General features: G+C 39.0%; 1 protein-coding gene across 1 annotated transcript in view; it reads right to left on the bottom strand.

The window, feature by feature from the left end:
• trabd2a (TraB domain containing 2A) overlaps positions 1–20,650 on the bottom strand; it is a 59,890-nt gene that overhangs the window by 2,515 nt on the left and 36,725 nt on the right. The window contains exons 5-6 of the mRNA XM_029444805.1: positions 7,628–7,718; positions 3,873–4,145 (exon numbers count right to left, since the gene is read on the bottom strand). Coding sequence (XP_029300665.1) covers positions 3,873–4,145; positions 7,628–7,718 — 364 coding nt within the window. The remainder of the gene's footprint in view (positions 1–3,872; positions 4,146–7,627; positions 7,719–20,650) is intronic.

Below are 20,650 nucleotides of genomic sequence, written 5' to 3' on the forward strand. Positions count from 1 at the left end.
TACATACGCCTATTTAATATTAAAGACAAATACTTTGAATATGCAAACCAAGTTTTCAAGGGTAACTATTGTGATTTGTATTGCAAACACGGGTGTCCAGTTCGTATTAACATGTTTCATATTGAGACTTTCCAACAACAAGCTGTGTGTAATCACTTTTTTTGGCTCGACTCAAAAACCTCCTACAAATATGCTGGAGTTACAGCAGTCCTTAATATTTCCAGATTAATTTCCAAATTATAATTATTTTTTAAAACATGCAGCATTCTGTTCTATCTTTGCTCTGCTAAGCCACTGCACTGTTCTTTGGTATTGAAAGGAAAATCATGGTGTAATCTGCAAAAGAACAGGATTCTCTCTATATCCCCATATCATCCACAATTGGCAGAGAAAATATGCAGAACGCAGGAAAAAAACAAACAATGGAAATATTAATGATGGGTAAAGCTACAAAGGAACATTTCTCAACAAAGGAATCCACTGCTGCAGCACTGACCAATCAGCAGAGAATTTACTTCGAGGCGCACAACTCATTGATCTGCTCATGGCTATAAACCAACAGCCAATCAGCCGGCCTGCTCCTACTCTCTTTTTCTTCCTCTCCTAATATTATACATCCTGCCTGTCTCTCTTTATCTGCCCTTTTCTAAACAAGTCTGGCAATTAAATCATTTCACTCTCCTGTTTGATGCTGAGACTGCAGTGCATGTGGTGTGGTTTTGACTGGGATGTGGCCAGGCAAAACAAACACACAGGTTTTTGAAGTCGGCACAGCGTGATAGCATACAATATCAAAAGAAAGTGATTGCGAGATATTATTTAAATTTGACTGGATTTACTGTAGGCCTATGTCTTATTGGGAAATATATATTTTTGACAAGCATCAAAATAAAGATAAATGAGTCTATCACCATATATAAAAAAAAAATGTCCCAGCCCTAAATCTTTATCATCAGTCCTCATCCTGACTTTGTCAGCAGAAACATTAGAGTATGCTTCAAAGGGATTGCTGCGGACAAATGAGCTTCAGTTTTGGATGGCCGACTGCAATCTCTTTGGCTGAAGAAGTGACACAGTTGGAAAAGTTTGGAAAGTTAAGCGCCAGTCAAAATATGCTGTGTTAAGAGTCAGTAATAGATGAGAGAACAACCACATAAATAGGCAACAGCATATAGATCCCAGTGGCAAGTCCTCTCCAGAATCACAAAGAAGCCTGTTAGCAGATTAAACTCCTTTTTGAACTGTTAAGAAAATTCCATTACAAATGAACCTCTGCTGATAGATAGTGTTTCCAATTCTCACAGATACTTAGGAGTTAATAACATTTGCTTTGCATTGACTTGTGTTGGCTTGAGGCTGTACTACCTGCACATACAGAACATAATTTCACACCAAGCAGGGAGCACAACACTTAACTGGGGCCTTTTCAGCTACATTCATTTATTTAAAGTGTCTGTAAATTATTGAAGCAGATGTTTCAATATCCAGAGAAAATATTAGGCTTTTTTTTTCTTCTATTTTTTTTAAAGTTACAAAGTTTATTTAGGTTTTAGGGCCAGAAGAGGTGTGAAAGAAAACCAGGTGTGACACATCGCTCTGTGGCCGAGCATCAAACACAACAGAGAGCTGTAGTTGTAGCTGCTTCTGTTTTTTTGGATTCCCTTCAATCGGCCACCTTTTCAGACATTCAAATATACAAAGATGCGCACCGTGTACACTTTGTAACACGTGTACACAAACAGTCTGTTTCCTTTCCATTAAAAATATTCTCAGGAGGAGAGAAAACATTTCTGCAGACATAATGTACACAAACGTTCACAAACCCCCTCTGTTCCTGTGAAGAACAGGCGCTGCATGGTTTCTTTCCGTCACTAATTTGGAATAGAGTATACTGTACATTGGAAAAATGCTACATGCTGAAGAGCAGAATCCTGCACGGGTGTAATTTAGCTTAGGTGCTGGTTAGCTGCAATTATTGATAATCATGATTTGGAAATCACCGGCATAATTGTAGGCTAAAGACTCCAACATCAGAATGTAATTCCTTTTTTTCTCTCATTTCTCCTATTTCTTTCACGCTGTGGTCCGCCCACACCCAGTGCAGGACTCAGTACACTGCACTGTTCCTATCCACATGCTCACACCAATGGATAGTTGAGATTCACCTGACCTGCATGTCATGTCTTTGGACTGTGGGAGCAAACTTTAGCACCCAGGAGAAAATGTAATTAAAAGAAAATTTGAAACTAAATGTATTAACAGAGGAAGAGTTTGGAAAAGGTAACATCGTCATGAACAGACATCTTAGAAATCGGCATAATGTTAATACTAGCCATAGAAAACAAGCTCTATTTTTACCTAGTTGAATTAGATTTTTCCCAAGTAATTCTAAAAGAGATCAGATTTGCATGTTGACCTTTAGGCAGATGATTGTGCAGTTAATTATATTTCCCTCATGGGACAATAAGACAATGGGATATACATTTAATTGAACTTAGCATGGGACAGTATGAAAATGTCATGTCTCAATTATCCTGGCCAGAGTATTTGCGTTTCATGATATTATGGTGATAATCATCAAAGTATGCTTAAATCTCGTACAATGGCACTGAAACATACTGGATCACTTTACCGAAGAAAGAAAACATTTTTATTTGTATCACATATGGGACACATCTTTGTTTATTGAACATCCCTTTTAGAGAAAAACAAACCATCTTCAATAAGTTAAAATCATAAATCATAAGGCGCCCCTGCATATAAAAAAAGTAAACATTGTTGTGAGTATAATATGATAATTCCTGTTTTGTTTTTGTTTTTATCAGGCTGTATTTTATACTTCTCTACCATGGTTGCGAGCTCGACAGCTTTACCAAGTCACTCATGTGAGGATATTCACAATCATCCCGACAATGGAAATTCACCACGATCAACTTATTGTGTTGCTTATTGCTTGAAAATGTTCATAAAAAATCATTAGTCAGCGAGGAGTTGGTAAGATGGCTCAGTGGTTTGCTGTCTAGGACCTTTTTGTATGACGTTTGTTTGAGCGGGTTTCACTCAGGCGCTCCGGTTTCCTCCCGCAGTCCAAAGATCAGGTGAACTGGAAACTCTAAATTGCCCGTAGGTGTGAATGAATGTAGTTGTCTGCCTATATGTGTTGGCTAGATAGACTAAACCCTTTCACCAATGCATCCTGAGATAGCCTCCAACTCTGAGCAGGATAAGTGAGTGTAGAAAATGGATTGTCGGGTAACATTAACCTTTTTTGCTTCCTGCCCACACGCACAATCATGCAACAGAAAGGTTTGCCCTTACAACAAACAAAAAATAAGTTTCAACACGCTGGACCACACCTTGAGCAGAGGTCTCCTTTTTGTCTGAAAGGTGAGCTTGTTTTGGTGTCCGGTTAGTCCCTGCCTGGAGCTACTGTGAGACCAAAACCGGATACTTAGTAGAAATTCCCAGGCTGCTTTTTTCATATCCAAGACACTTATACCAGCAAGGAACTAGTCTGGACTCACAGCACACTGCAGGGTGTGTGTGTAGATGTGGTGAAGTGTGTGCAGACTGCATGAAGAGTATGGTGATGTGATATGGTGGCTGTTTGAGCCTGCGGCATCACACCAGGAAGTGTCAGGTCTATTCTATAGACATGTGGAAAGACTGCATTACACATTTCCAATTTCCCCTCTCACCTCTATCCTCTCACATGCTGTGTCTTTCTTCTCTCAGCTTTTCCAGTTATACTCTTTTCTATTCTTTTGTCCCCACCTGTGACCCTTTGTCTCGAAAGAGACAGACAAGTCATTGATGACAGATGTATATCAGAAACAAGATCCCATGCACACTCATCTTGTCACCCCTCTTACCTCTCCTCGATGCGAACCCAGAGGTCGTTAAAATGCCGGTGCCGCTGTTTCTTCTGCTTGTTCCTCCTCTTTTTCTTCAGCATTTTCCTCTCCGCTTTCTCCAGCAGCTCCAGGCTATCCGCTGGCAGAAGCATGTGGGGTAACAGATCATCCTCCAGGGGACGCCCCTGATCGTCCTCTTTGTGGGGGAGCTCATGGAAAAAAGGCTCCAGAAGAGGGGACTCATCGTGGTGGTGTCCTGACTCTGGTGAGTCAAGTCTGGATGATGATCTCCTAGAGGGGGCACATCACAGGAATATAAGATACCTTTGAAAGAAAGAGCTAGAAGGAGATTTTTGACACAGCGTGTGGCATTTTGCGTTAGGGTTATCTTTCCCACACAATATTATCTGGATGTAAATGGTATAAGGGCAAGAAAATCTTTTTTGATGTTTTTCTTCAATAGAACTTGGATCTGCAGGAGCAAAAATATTTAGGATTTGTGTTGTTTGCATGCAAATTACTCAGACAAATGTGAGTCTCCGCCATACTTGTGGGGTGCATGGTAAGTCAAAGTTTTCCAAATTCCTTCATTGGCCGAATTCATGCTAATACATAATTGAGTTTGGTTTGGAAAGACCACCTCAGGTCCACCAAAAGCCAAACATCTTTTAAATATCAACTGCCTGTGAGTGACCAGATCCTGAACAAATGGATTCATGGCGGAGAAATTGATTATGCTGGTTTCTATGGACGTTGTGATACATTTTGGCATTTTCTTTATTTTTTACTGTGACTCTCCTCTGGAATCCACTGTAACTGTTTTGAATCCAGCTCTAGAGGCCAGCTTTTTTAGAGCTACAGTATATTGAAAGTCTATAGTCAGTGAGTATTTAATATTCAAATGATAGATTTCTTGTGGAGTAGGCCCTGGTGGACGTGCCATTGAAAAGGACTAGAACATTCAGCCTAGAAAAGACAGGTGCATCACATTAAACAATGAAATAATACACACATTTAAATAAAAAAGAAAACATGAATACAATTAAATTAAAGGAAGAGAGGAGGGTAGTGGAGGAGACAGTGGACCTGCCAACAACAAATGTCTAATATAAAACATATACAAGACTTTCTGGAAAAACAAGTACTGGAATGGGAAGAATGAGAGCAAAACCATAACTCATCTTTTTGATTAAAAACAATCTTGCTTCTGATGAGCTTCTAGTCATCTCTAATAAGGTCAGTAACTATCTTCCACAAGCACCATGCATGCTGACACACACACACACACACACACACACACACACACACACACACACACACACACACACACACACACACACACACACACACACACATACACACCCACACACACACACCCTTTCAGACCATACAATGACCTGGGATAAACTCATAATTAATCATTAATGGAGCAAATGCACTTCTCCTACGCCTGAGCAACTTTGCATATATTGAGACAAAATCTGGTATAATTCTACAGTTAATCAGAGATATCCAGTGATATATGCAGACCCAGGTCTTGTGTGAATGGTGAATTGCAGAGATTAACCCATGACAGCGGTTTAGTGTGATTGGGTCAAATGCAGGTTCATCCCAGGCTTATAATCCTGCATCAAACACAGAGTTTGTGTGTGAAAGTACATTCACTCATTCATACAGTCACACACACAAGAACACAGATCTGCAGTGAGATAGCCACCCGCACAGTGCGCTATGGTAGACTGCACTACATGATTCACAGCAGGAGGTATGAGCTCTGCCTTTTCAACAACACTTCTTCACTGGTGGCCGGTCGGGATTTTTTTGTCAAATGTATCTGCGCTCAAATCTACATAGTGGGGAAAATAGAAAACCCGAGTGAATGAGGAACAGCATGTTTTCTTTTATAAAACTAAAAATTCCAAATATGAGATCCCTGCAGCTAGCCCGACATCACACCGGACTCCTTGACTCCACATACAGGACTGCAGCTCCGTCTACCAGACTTTCTTTTACAAAAAGCTTAAACTTGGCTCATGATAAATGATTGAGTTCTGCAGTTCAGTCACAAATCATATATCTGGTAACATCTAATCATTTGTTTAAATAAAAGGTTATTTGATTCAACACTTTAGACGACACAAAAGTGAGAGTTCTATTTTTTTTTACTAATTACTGCTTGCAGAAGATCTATTAAAGGTATTTTACTGTAATGCATAATTTATGTGCTTCACACCTTATTTATATTTTGAAGCAGCAGCAGTATGAAAAGTTTGAGCTGTATTCCCAATAACTCAATGCGGCTCTGATACAGCGCTCAGACAGTTAACAGTAAACTGTGAGGCTGATATTGCTGACATTAAATTACAAACAGCAATGCTAGATTACATGCATGCATTGTTTCTTGTGAATCCCATGTGCATGCAAGGGTAATTTAACTTGGACTCCACCACTAACAATAGAAATGAATATATAGAGAAGAAAATACATTCAATTGCTGAAAGAAATGCTGACTGTATAAAAAATGGTGTTTGATTTCAGAATTTCTTTTAAAGTGAACAGCTTCCCTGTTTCAGAGTAAAATGACACAATAGTTCAAACTCATTCAAATTAATAAAAAATGAGTGTTGATATCTAAAGTTCATTTTATAAAAGTTACATTGATAATTGTAGTGCCTTAAATGTAAAGTCAATGAAGTTCCTTTTTTTTTTATCTCTGGTTAATAACAACAGTGCTCTAAATTTGGTTGTTTATTTAATTTTCTGTGATCACTAGTGAGTGCAGTTTTTCATTATTTGCAGACAACAACATTTCTCACAAGGGCAAAGCAGAACTGGAACATCTGTTTCGGGTCTGCAAATGAACACAGACCAACTATGGAGTTGTGCTTACTTGGAAAATGATTTCCCATTCGAAATCCAGTCGGTGAAAAAGTTGAAAGAAATGCATATTGCTGTCAGGGCCATGAGGCAGCGGTTGCCCTGTAAAATGTGGCCGGGACATGAAACCTTACACCCGTTTAAGTGATAAAATATGGGCTTTGGAGTTTGACAGACTCGTGTTTTCAGAAGAAATCATAGTGTGCAACAACTATGGCGAAACGTAATATTTTCTGCATAGTTATCTGTCATTTCTGTCTCACTTTCCACAGTATTTTCTTTGTCAGTCTCTTCTGTCTTGTTTCTCAGGCATTTCTTTTGCTTTTATGGAAGATTATTATTAAAAAAAAACTTTCTTGAACAGAAAAGGTCCTGAGCAAATTATTCATTTATTTTTGTCTCCCTGAATTACTCCACTTATATGTCCCCAATAAATTGATTTTCATGTTTTTAATGCTTGTGTGTAAAATTCAAGTTATGTCGGATTTGCACCTAAATCAGGCTCACCAGCAATTTACCACTTCCTGTCATTAGTGAAACTAAAGCGTTTTCCTTTTTGTGGCATGTTTAGCACACACGACTCGGCAATTTGAAGTGTTTAAAGGATCTTTAGCGGTTTAACTCACAAACAGAAAAAAATGTTTAGTGTTGCATAAAAGTAAAACAAAATCATTGTTTTGATTTCAGGAGAATAAATTGCAGTATTTTTGTAGAGTTAGAAGTTCATATTATATTAGGGGGGTCGGTTCTAAATGCACATGTATTGTCATGATAAATCACTAAATGCAGTGTGTTAAGATTATGTGTGTGTGCGTGTGTGTGTGTGTGTGTGTGCGCGCGCGCGCGCGTGTGTGTGTGTGTGCGTGTGTGTAAGGGCATTTGAGCAGTAAACGTACCTGTTTACTGGCTGCCCAGCAGGGGTGTGCTCCACCTCGTATCCCTGGCGACGAAGCACATCAATGACTGTATTGTTGCCGAGAAAGTGACCTGCGACCAAAAAGAAAAAGAAAAGTGATGACCTCCACTTCTGAACGCTAACGATGAGGTACTGCGAGCAAATTGAAACAAGACATTTACTGCCCTTCTAACTGAACTGTTTCAGAAGATCATAGGAAACCATATTCAGGATTTTATTACAGAAACTAGAAAGAACGCCACGAACAATCTGCTCCAAAATGTAATGGATTCTTCCTTGACCCATGCTACTCTCTACCACCTCTACCACCAAGGTTAATGAAAAGTGGGAAAAGTAATCCTGCTATAAATAAATAAACCGAATCGAAAATGTAACTGCCTTGGAGGGGGTGATGACGGTGATGGCTCTCATGTGTTAAATGTGGAGCTGGAACTGGGAGGCAGCTAGCCTGGTTTAGCTTAAGCATTAGCTTAACTAGTTGTTTCAGTCTTTATGAAAAGCTAAGCTAATCGCCTTGTGGCTTCAGTTCTATATTTAACACACAGACATGACAGTGGTAAGTCTTGGCCATGAAAATGTAGTTATTTTCCTGAAATGTTGAACTATTTCTTTCTCCTCACGTCCTTTCATATTTCTGCTACATCCTCAACGCTTTAGTGTTCAGCTTTCCTTTGCATCCCTTTTCCTACTCCCACTTACTTACTCAACTCTTACTGTTTCACATCCTTTCCATTCCTCATCATCTCTCCTCACCTTTTTTCCTCTGCTCCCATATTTTCATGGACTATCCTTTGTTTAATTTCTCTTCACCTCTTTATCTCTCTTCCTCTTTCTTTGATCATTCTTCATCTGACCTTTTCTTCTCCCTCCATTTTCATCTCTCCATTCTCCTCCTACCTTATCTCTAACTTCCCCCCTCTTCTTCTCGTTCTCGCTCTGACCCTCTCAGCTACGTGAAGTGGGGGCATTGAGGCTTCAGGTTGCCATGTCAAGAGGTCTCCATTCTTCCCCTCACTCTGACAAGGGGGAGCAGGGGCCCATTGTTTGGACCTGCTCAGCCGTGGCACCACAGAGCTGTGTAAACAATGAGCCCCGGCACTTTAATCTGGCCCAGAGCCATCGATTGAGAAAGGTTGGCCTCGATGCACTATGGGTCCCATGATGCTGCCCCATCTCTAGAAGTAATATGTGTTGGCTAAAACTATGTCCCAGTGTGTAATAGCTATGGACGAGGACTGAGGGGGTACGACTGAAAAGTGCAATGTCAACATTTGATCTGGTGACAGAATTGAATAACCCGGTTTTTTTTTTACTTCTAGGTAAATGCGACTGCTTAGCAACTCTGAGAGGAACAATGTCCCACAAGATTAAAGCTTGATGGACCTTTTAAAGACTGACAAGCTTTGTTCATGCTTTTACTTTGTATTTGGTCTGTTTCTGAAGTTATGTTTTAACTTTTTTTTTTTTTAGGAGTGAGGGTGCCTTTGTTTAATTCGGGCACCTCTCTAAATCATCTAAGAGCTCCTGTGGGAGAAGAACCAATGGCTACCAAGCAAAAGAGACATGCATTTATGTTCTGCTTTAAGCTTAACTCATTATCAATACAGGTGGTCAGTTAAATGAATACCCAGCAGCTCTTAAACTCTCCATGGGAGTTGGAAAGCAGACAGAGAGACAGAGTTTCCCAGCCTGCCCACGTTTAGAAACAACTCAGTGTGATTTATGTGAGTTTACGTCAGAGGATTAAGGTGGGACAAATGGAGCTGTTCGGCACAATGTAAGGCTTCAGAAGGGTGGGCGGACTTCAAATCTTCAAAGGGACACACACACACACACATACACACACACACACACAAACACACACATACAAATACGTATACACACGCACATTCTTATAGGAGGTAAACCGTCAATTCTAACATGTCCCCAAAGGATTCAATGTGTTTTTTGGGGACCGAGTTTGAAGAGTTTGAGAGAAAAAAACTAGTGCTTTCATATGCTTGAGACTGGAGTAGATATGACCATAACCATGTGGCACAAGACAACAACAAAAAACATTATTTGAAGTAACAGGTCCAAACCGCAAATCAAAAAATTAGAAGAACCTTTTTTTATTAGAACAAGCTAACACACAAATTCTCCTTTATGCAGTACATTTTCTCAAAATGTGCTTTCCGTTTTGGAAGTGTCCTTAAGCACTACTAGAGGAAATCATAGATGGAACTTACTACACTAGTCTCACTGTATGGACCAATTGTACCATTACACACACTCTTTTAAGAGAACCTATTTTTGTGACAAAACGTATTGAAATTTGTCATATAAAAGGATGGCTTTGAAGCAACCACCATGTTGCAAACCTTTCACATGAAGACCATTTTGTTAAAACCAGCAGTCCACCTTAACAAGAACATGTTTCATACTTTAAAAATACCTGCAGCCTGTCGGTGTGCCGAAGTCATGGAATTATAAACAAAAACGAAATTCAGACACCTTTGATTAAAAATGATTGATGCCCCGGAAAAGGGTGGAAAGTAGGAACAGAAATTTATATTTTAGAAGGTCTGCATTTTCCTTAAATTGGGCCTCGTGTATGATGTAGCCTGAGGCAACTGACAAGAACTTTGGGGCCTAAATATGCCAGTTGATTTGTGACAACTGCCTCTCTTTGTTTCTCTCTCATACTGCTAATACATGGTACTAAGCAATACATGAGTCTGTGTTTCTGCCAAAAAGAAAGAAAGACAAACTATTTTGATTTGTACGCTACATCCCAATGTCACAAAGTCGGAATTTCATAATTAACAAGAACGTGTTTTCCCCCCTTTTTTGTTTGAATTGACCAACCTCATACATTCCTGGATGAATATCCTTTCTCGGACCATGGAGGTGAATAAATCTAACAAACTGAAAAGCAATCCTGGTCAGAAAACACTGAAAACACTTTGTGGTGAGAACACCTGTGCTTCCTTTGCCAAAGGAAGATTCCTACTGCGACACAGCGAGCATCAACGTCCAGGTCAGAGAGGACATTTTTAGAGCTTAGGGACTCACACAAAAGCAAAACTACTTCCATATTTACTTTTCTACTTCAGTGTTTAAGCCTTTCCTTCAAAACAAAGCACAGCATGATAATTGTAAAAATGCTGATGTTGTGGAGCTAACTCGTAAACATTGTAGCATTGTTCTGCGCTGTATTAAGTTTGGTTCCGCCACTCTTGTTTCACAGATGTTTTCATTGCATGGCTTTGTTAAACATGTTGACTAGCAGCATCACAATCAGCTTTTCTGGTTATTGGTTATCTCGTGACAAATCTAAATAAAAATGTTTCTTTATACTCCAGCTTCACATTTCTGACGTTTTTATAGAATAATAATTTCTCAAAATGTGTCACTTTAGTGTTGCTGTAGTTCCCTGCATAAGAAATAGTCATATCCATTCAAGCTCCTACTAGGAACAGGCCTCCAGCCCATGTTAGGAAACAACCAACAATTTAAGAAGCACACTTCTAGGGGTGACATCTGTGACATCTGACATATATTTCCACAGATTATTTATTTAGGCCAATTTCATACATTTTAAATCTATGAAATGGGCCAAAAATATGTACTTCAATGCACAATATGTAGACTGTATGTCTTTCCAGCAGCCCTGAGAGAGGGGAGATGGTAGAGATAAAGACAAGGGACAGACCTGAAAGCTCTCATTCACAGCAAACTCACTACATGCAGCGATATTCATGCATGGCACCGCTGAGTTGGAGGGGTCACAGATTAGCTCATGTCACGGTTATAGACATTTACAGAGTTTTTATTATGTTGACTGAACTTTTCTATGAAGTGACAGCTTCTATAACGTCTAAGTGTCTAACATTTGGAGGAAACACAATTGCTGCCTCGATCCAGGAAGTGAGACGTTCTCATGCTGCAGAGAAATTGGATTTGGTTAACATTTTAAAAAGTGAAAATCTTGTGCTTCAAGTCAATGCTGACTTTTTCAGTATGTAAGACCACTTTCGACCGTGAACATTTTGTAGATATATTGTCGATTTAATTTCTCTTTGTTTTGCTGTCAAAAAAACATAATCTAGCTTCGGTTTGTTTGTGTGTTTGTCAGCAGGAAACAGAAAAAACTATTGGCCCGATTTTCATGAAACTTGGTGGAAGGGTAAAACATGGGCCAAGGAAGAACCCAATCACAGGACGTCTACACAAATTATGTTTCACTTTCAATATCAACATATAACACACTTTGTAGCGTCCATGTTGTTTCCACATTACGACTTTAATCTCATGAACACACCGAAGTTGAAAGAATGACTTCCAAACTCTAGAAATAAACCCAACAAAGAAGCATGTGAATGCACCAATGGCCTTGGCGGAGGCTGGGACTCGCTTAGTGTAATTTTACCTGTATTATTGTTTCCAATTAACAACATAAGTACTAAATTGAGTTGTCAGTTAGAAAACAGATTGGTATTTAGCTTTCTGCACACCTGTACCCAGTCGGAGGAACATGAGAACCACGGCGGTATCCGTCCTTAGAAAGACATCCAGTCTCCATAATCAGCGGCTCAAATTATTAGAACATATGGTAAGCCTTAAATAGCGTTCCTTTTCCATACACATCAATATTTACATTACAACTTGTAACCAGGTCCCAAGCAGCAGTTCTCATAACATTACAGCATGTTGAATAAACAAAGGCTACAGTCAGAACTGAGGCCATTCTGCCCCGTATAGCCATTGCTAGCTGTTTATGTACACGTGTTCCCTGCTAGTCAGCCGGCGCAACAGCCCATTATCATTACTACTAAGCCCTGAATGAAGTCTTTTATTAAAGAATATGACAGTGAGGTGTCTGGTACTTTCTTTAGTCTGCACTATGTAGTGTTTTAGTTTGTAACTTCCTGGAAGTAACTTTTATTGCAAATGACATAAAGCCACAAACCTTTGGCTTGAATATACATTGCAACTGATTGAGGGAATTATTTTCTTGTGTAGATATTTGACACTACAGCGGTTTTAGACACATCAATTGTGCATAAATCGAACGGGCAGTAAGAGAGATGTTAAAAAAGAGAGCGGTAAAGCTATTCAAACTATTGTCAAACTAAATAATAGACTGACGTTTAGGATTTGACATTTCTAGGACATCTGAAGTACTAAGCAGCCAATGATTTGGGAAAAACACAGTTTTGGCTAACCGAGGTGCTGACAGGCGAGTAAAACTTCAGTGTCTTCAACAGTCAAGGAGACGCAGCCATCCATAAAAATGACATGTCAAAGACAAATAACAGAAAAATTATTGGTTATCCACTGGCATAACGATCACACAGTCATCCTGGAGTTTTGCAAACAATGCCAGCTCGATTTTAACACACATATCAAGTGTCTGGAAAAAAACATCCATGCTTACATAGCACTTCTTGTTATCCCTGGTTAAATCATACTGTTTTATGTCTTTGATGGACAGTCAATTCCTCCCTGTATTCAATTTAAACATCGTCTATTAGCAGTCAAGTGCAATTTGTTTGAAAAGAACAGGACACCGTTGGTCTTAGAAGAGAGGCAATATCCATAAATACTGTCAAGCTAGTCGAGAGTAATTACATGTGGTAGCATTGTGATGGAGCCTATCAGTCCTTACGTCATCATTCTTCAATAATTTGTGGTAAGATTTATTTAAATTCCCTTAGCATGCAGTTCAAATTGTGTATTTTTAGACATTTTAAGAGACCACATGGCAGCACAATAAGAAAGGTCAGTCCTCTCGGGACCATGAACGGACAAAAATGGCAATCCATCAAATAGTTGTTTAGATATTTCTGTCTCGACCAAAGTAGTGAACCTACCGACCAACTGACACTGGCAGCCCCCAGAACCACATTGCTAAAAAGGCGACAGGAAGACAGGAAGAATGCAGCAGAGAAGCACTTAGTGCTTTACGTAAAGAGTTCTTAACCACAATTCAATTACTGGATAACAGCAGTTAATGTTGTTTTTTTTAAGTCAAACTTTGATAATGTATGTAACGCAGCCAACTTGTGGTGTTGAGACCTAAGAGGTTCTTAATGTTAATATAATATTCATCCTAGCAGGCACCAAGATTCTTTACCACTAGATGGGCCGTGGAAAAATAGTTTCAAAAATGGATGTTTTCGACTGGAATCAATTTAGTATGATGTTACTTGCAGCTATACGTTGTCATTTTTGATCCAAACTCCCTGCAGGATAAGGATACTCTTAATATAATAGCATAGGAGAGAAAGTCTGTAGCCAAAAGATATGTTTGGTAAATGTGTCTGCATACAAACCCACAAATGTATCTTGGAAGAAAAAGAATCTTGCACCGTCATTGGTTCGAACCAGTCCAAAACCTAAATCATATTAAATGTTAGCTCTCAAGCTTCCCTACTCTGCACTTTATCTCATAAACATAAATGGTACACTTTAAAAACAAAACTACGTGATTCAGCCCACTTATGTGTATAGGGATTAAAAAGAAAACACAGATTGACGTAGGACACGAGAAGTCCAGTTCTAGGTTGAAACTGACTGAGCCAAGCTAAACCTCCACATGTTGTTTTAGTGCTTTTGCTGCTCAGTCATTAACCATCTACTGTATGGGCCTTCTTTCTGGAGATGATGTCATCATTTCCTTCAGTCAATCAAAAATTTCAAATCTACATTTTTGAGCACATGCTTAGACAATACATTTCATTTCAATACATCATTGGCAGTATCTAGCAAGCGTAGCTACTGTGCTAGCACGGCTAAATAAATCATCTATAGATTTGTTTTAACCTTCAGTTCAGGTTGATTTTGGATCATTTTTGACGACTTTCTGTGCATTAATTGTTGTCTTTGTTTAGCACCTTTTATACTGTCTTTACCCAACAGGTATGGTATCAGCACAACCTCAGCTGTAAGTCTGACTCAATTAATCAATGAATGTAATAAAAATTGTGTTCACTGTGCATTCACATACATTTTTTTATGATCTACAGACATAATTAAGATACTTTTTGAAAGCCTATCTACAACTAAACAAAATATGCTCAGTGTATTTACAGATGAGTCCTAAAGGTTAGATCATATCTTTGTGGGATTTGTTCAGGTCATATCTATCTTTATTTGAGAAACTGAAAGTGTGATGGTTTCTATGTTGTCTGTCTTCTTTTTATTGAAGACTTGAACAAAAGGAAAATGAATTAAATGTTATTTCTCAGAAATTGCCAAAAGAAACATTTGGGAGACATACTGTATGCTTTTGAGATCAAAATCACTGGTGAGGAATAATCATGTGTGAAGTGATTTCAAACAATAGAAAGCATTTCCCCATATGTTATGACGTCAATAGCCATAAACTTTAAAAATCGCCGTTATAGTTATTGGCACCTCTTTAAACACACCATCAATAGTGAAGATATGTGACAACATATCCTAAGAATCGGACAGCTCTTCAATTCAAATTCTTACAGGAGATGATTCTGAATGTAAGATACCAGTGATATGAGAAAGCTGTGATACGGTTGTGTGAATTTGAAAGACACGAAACAGCAAGCCGAATGCACAACACACCTCTCTGTTCCCTGAAAAAAGCCTTTCTTAAGTCAAGCCAAAGAATGCTAACATCCCAACCACCACCCAAACATTTCTCTTTCTATTTCTCTCAGCCGCAGTGAGACGCACAGTTCAGAAACAGGCCAAATTCAATAATTCCTTTATACTCAAACTGATACGATCACTATTTTCGTAAACAGGCTGTTGAAGGAGAGATGGCAGGAAGAAGAGAGACAAGCAGATGCAAAAACAAAACAAAAGCCGTGAAGTAGACGCGGACAAAAAACAAGACAATTCAAGACAGACAGAAGCAGAGACGACGGCGACGATGTCAATTGCTGAATTTAACATGGATAGAAACTCAGGAATAGAGACAAAGGGAAGGGGCATGCAAAACAACACAGGAATGTTAAGTTGTCAGATGCCAGACTGTGATAGCTGAGGATAAGAGAATCCTGTAAGGCCTTCAGTTTGGGGCTAAAACACTTCTCTATTGAGACTATGTAGACTGTATCTTGACATGGTGCCCATGTAAAGTCTGCTATACAAAATAGGAGCGGAGCCAGGGCTGCTTGAAGTGGTATCTCAATTTGGCATTCAGGTTTTCCAACCATTTCCAAAGCTAAACCGAGGAGACCGGGTCGAGAACATGCAAATCTTTGGAGAGAGAAAGAAAAGGCAGGAACATCTCACCTCTAAATATCCTATATCAGAAAACTTTAAACATTCAGTAGTTGTTACTGTAGAAGAGGAAATTTGAGTCTTTCTTCACTTCATCTGTCATTTTCACATATCAGGACACCCATGTTGTTCATCTGAGCTAATCATCTCAAAGTAGAATCATCTCAAGGTTTCTAGGACTAATGTCACAGCCCGAGACAAATGTCGAAGACCGGGGGAAATGTATCTCGCTTATCTCGTTCTTTGTAATGTCGCTTACAAAGAACACTTCATGAGTTGAATTTCATGCAAAATGTAAAATGATTCCGCGTCTTTATGATCGCCGATGGAAATTGTCTTTTCTTTTACATGAATTATGTTTATCGTAAGAGTAAAAAAGCAAAATTGTCTGCACAAGTTCTCTTGAGATCGTGCTGAGTAACTTGAATTTATACTGAGAATAAATGAGAAACAGAGCACATAAGAGGCCTGTGGTGTGAGGTTGTTTTTTAAATAAACCCTCTCTCAAAATGTGTGGTGGCACATAGCACTTTGGAGCCGTGTTAGGGATTACATCTGTCAGGCTGCAATAGTCTCTACACTCTCTCTAAGTTTTGCTCTTTCTGCCAAGAAATTATGGCGCTTGAGCACACACCAGCTCATTCACTGTGGTCGTATGAAACAGTGATCAAAGTTAGAATATTCTGTAAAAGTGAGCACTTTTTGACAAAGTAAACCGGAGCTCTGCCAGCTCTGAATGTCCCGCCACTGAATGTCTCATTTTTCTTAGAAATACTTTCTCAGAGAATATTATTACTATAAAAGCAAGTGAAAGGAGATATTCTAAGCAGTTAAAGAGGGGTGGGTGGATACCTGAGCTTTTCATGTTGACCGTAAAAGTCCCATACGCATCATATCATGTGTGTGTAAAATCTTCATTTGCATAGTAACTGTAGCTGTCAAACAAAAGTACAATATTACACTGAAATTATGGAGTAGAATTTTAAAGTAGTATAAAAGTAAAGCTTACGTTGAGTACTTGAATAAATGTAATGTACAATTCAGATAGAGCCACTTTACAAAGTGTTTGAATTCTCCTCACTTCTAGTCAATTTTCCAAGTCGAAGTCTATTTTTTTCTGTGTGTGCCAGTAAAGCATGGTAGATAGACTTTTATGACAAATAAAAGTTATATTAATATCCATGCACAATGACCAAACATACGCAGCACAGTTGTTAATTTGCTACTACCACATAGAAATCCACTATTGGAAGACAACAGGTAAACTACTGTAAACTCAGTACAGGAGACAAACTGTAATGCAATTTGAGATAAGGTGCTGCAAGTAGACAAGACTTTGTTTTTAAGGGGTTACAAGCCAAAAAGGTTGTGAATCTCTTTGATGAACCGTACCGACTGAATGAGGCTACACACACACTGCAGAGTTGAAAGATGCATTGTGGGTTTAAACGGACTAGATTGGCAGCAGTAAAATCATTATTCAGAATTAAACAGCACCACATAGAAGACAAATCAGTCTAAAGTGAACTTAAGTAAGAAATTGAAATTGCTTTCTCCCAAACAACGCGACGACACGTTCTACTTAAATAAACTGTACTGGAGGTTCTTTTCTCCAAACGTGCGCTTATGCCCGTCCGAACCTTCCCAAATACATTCCTGCAGTTTTGCATACAGCGGCCTTGAGACTGCTTCCTCTAAAAACACATGGCAGCCTCGCATCCTGCTGCGAGTCTCTGCTCAGCCTTTCAACTGTCTCAGTCCAGAAAAAGGATACAGAGGGGAAGTCGGAAGACCGCTCACTTTTTAAAAAGCATTCCACGTCGTAGTTTTTTCTCAGATGTTCACTCACAGAGCTTCCATCTAAAACATGTGGCTTAGAGGGAAATTTTGTGCCTATTTAGTTTGAGTAATCTGCAAGAGATCTTGTAGATATCAAACGAGGCCTGCAGATCATCTGTGATTTAAGACTTAGAATAACTGAGAGCAGATCCACAGGATGGAGGCATGAACATTCACACAGGATCTGTTTATCTAACCATACGTCAATTTTTCTCTTTTAATCTCCCTTTTCTGCGAGATTCTGTTACTATAATACTTTCTCTCTTTGTCAATTACCAAACATCTGTTCATCCCATTTCATCCCTAATCATTCCCTCACTGACTAGTTAACCAGAGTCTGTTCTGGATAGTGGGCTTAGTTTTTCCAAAGAAGTCTCCTGCCTCCCTGCAAATACTCCACAAGGAAGCATGGCCAACTTTTACATCTGCACCGACTAAAGCATCTGAAACAGCCTCAACAAAAACAGAAAATGGTGTATTTATGATGAAAATCTCTTATTTGCTCCAGACCGTAATAATGTAAAACATACTAGTTATTTCAACATGAGTTCATTAAAATTGTGCCTGTTTTTGTTGAATGCAGAAGATTATTTTCAATTCAAAAACGTTATTTTGATAAATATCTTTTGAGATTTAGGGACTCTTTAAAAACTACACTGTTTAAGATATGTGGATAAAGACATTGATTGATTGACAGATTCTTACAGTTCCATAATTAATTTAAGGATATTTCCAAGATATAAATAGCAATAACTATGAAAAAGAATGTCATCGCAAAGATAATTTGTTAGTGTATTTTATGCCTCGTATCCTTTATAACAACATTTTGGGTTGTGTTTAAGGTTTGGATATATAAATATAACAAAGCTAATTTGAGTACAACAACTCAAACTGTTGCTCTGTGGAACCCCAGAATCCTACACGTACTCACGACTTGTGTGACGATGCACATGTGCCCGTGCACGGCCAACAACACAGGCTCATTCATACAGCGAACTAGAGAATGTCCCACTCCAGCGAAACAAAAAAGTATTCAATAACTCCACAGAGAGAGAGAGGGGAGGGGGAGTGGAAGCCACAAATCAAGGAAGTCATGTTTTCCTCTGTCTCTTCATATCTTCACCCCCCCCCCCCCCCTGGGCAGTGTGTTGCCCTTTATGTTTTTGCACCGAAATGAAAAGGGACAGCTCATCCATAACAATTCAGAATCATCAATAGATGCACTGCTGCTCGCTGGCTACATATATAATTTTCTTTTCCCCTTTCCCTTTCATATAGAAGGACGGTATTTCTGGTCCAAATGAAAGTTTAGCCCCTGGGCAGGCATGTTAAGAGCCCGTTCCAGGTGCATAAGGAAATACTGCTGGGTTTGAATGGGGTCAGGGGTGAGGAGTTCAACTCTTTCAATAAATCAAAACAAGGTGTTGTGACAAGCGTTCACTGCTATGACTGGGAGAGAAGTGTGGGCTATATGAAATATGTCTTTCAAGTGCATAGACTGAGGCCTTTGACCCGATGAGTGCAACAAAATGTATATGTTTAGGTGCCTTTCACTCGGCAGCTCAACAGCCAGTTAGTTCTTCGGAGTGGCTGACAGGTTTATCCTCCCATTTAAGAAGAGACAGAGATGTACCAGATGATACATTACAGACGCTCCTGACATGTTAACATCCCTCTGGTTAAAGGCTTTTCATGGTTGTCTGGGTTGTATTTAGGATCGTAAATATGTAAGCTAACATTACACTTCTGAAGAGGAAGAAGATCAAGAGGAAGCACCTCGCAGACGGACTGGGAAACAGTGACTGGGGGTCAGTAAGTCAGTGTGTCACACCCCATAAAAGTATGACTAACGTTGTCATCACGACTTTCCATCTGTTGCAAATAGATGTATTTTAAAGCAGTCAAATCAAAAATAAAGAATTATACTGTCACTGATAAGACATCAACACAAGTGAACTAACTGGGCTATAGGGCTACATTTAATATCAGGATATTGATGAGAATATTGTTTTAAATATAAATATACATATGGGCCTGTATACAATTCCAGCAATAGCTATTCAATGTATATACCGTTCTATAAAGCTGTGTTCTGCCATATTCACGTGCAGGAGAGCACGCAGCCATATCAAGTGAAGTTACAGCTAATGCAACCTCAACATGTTCTACTAGTTTACATTAAAAGCTTTCAACTGGAAAAAGACAGGGCTTTTATTGTGAAACAGCCACAGGAAGTGTATACGTGTGTTGATTGACTTCTTTATTAAAAACAATGCAGGTTTCTTTGGCTGCACTTTAAACAGGAACACCAGTTCTTCCTCTGTTGTATTTCTGACAAAGCAGATGCTCAAGGAGTTTTTTCTGCCCCCGAAATTCTACAATCTGTAGTATTAAACTACGCGTGTTACCACCAGTAACCACGAGTGTGGCCAAATCAACCAGGAGTAAAATCTTAATGCTATATTCTGACTACGAGCAACAAAAGCAACGAAACAGCCGAGCACGGTCCGCTACATTGTTGCTAAATTGTCAAGATTTACTATAAATACCGTATGTTGTTGGGCATCGCTTCACCCATATGAACATTTTATGTGCAGAAACACCCATTGGTAGGACATTATTTGTCAGTGCATTTAAAAAAATTTGAAAATAATTCCCATGTTTTCTGATCTGTCACTTCAGTGGTTGATGTTTGGTAACAAAACCTACTTGGTTAATGTTACTGTTGTTGTCGGTGGTTAGGATGAAATATCTCAAAGTTGTGGGGAAGCTCGAGTAAGAACGGATCTGGTAATATAAAATGGCAAGACATTCTCCAATCCAGTAAAACATTATAATCCTACAAGATGGAATTTAAAAGCTTTTACAAAGAAGAAAAAAAAGTTGCCGCATTAAGGTGTCATTCAAACTTAAAAGC

The sequence above is a fragment of the Cottoperca gobio genome, chromosome 12 (assembly GCF_900634415.1).
Source record: "Cottoperca gobio chromosome 12, fCotGob3.1, whole genome shotgun sequence".
Taxonomy (NCBI): domain Eukaryota; kingdom Metazoa; phylum Chordata; class Actinopteri; order Perciformes; family Bovichtidae; genus Cottoperca; species Cottoperca gobio.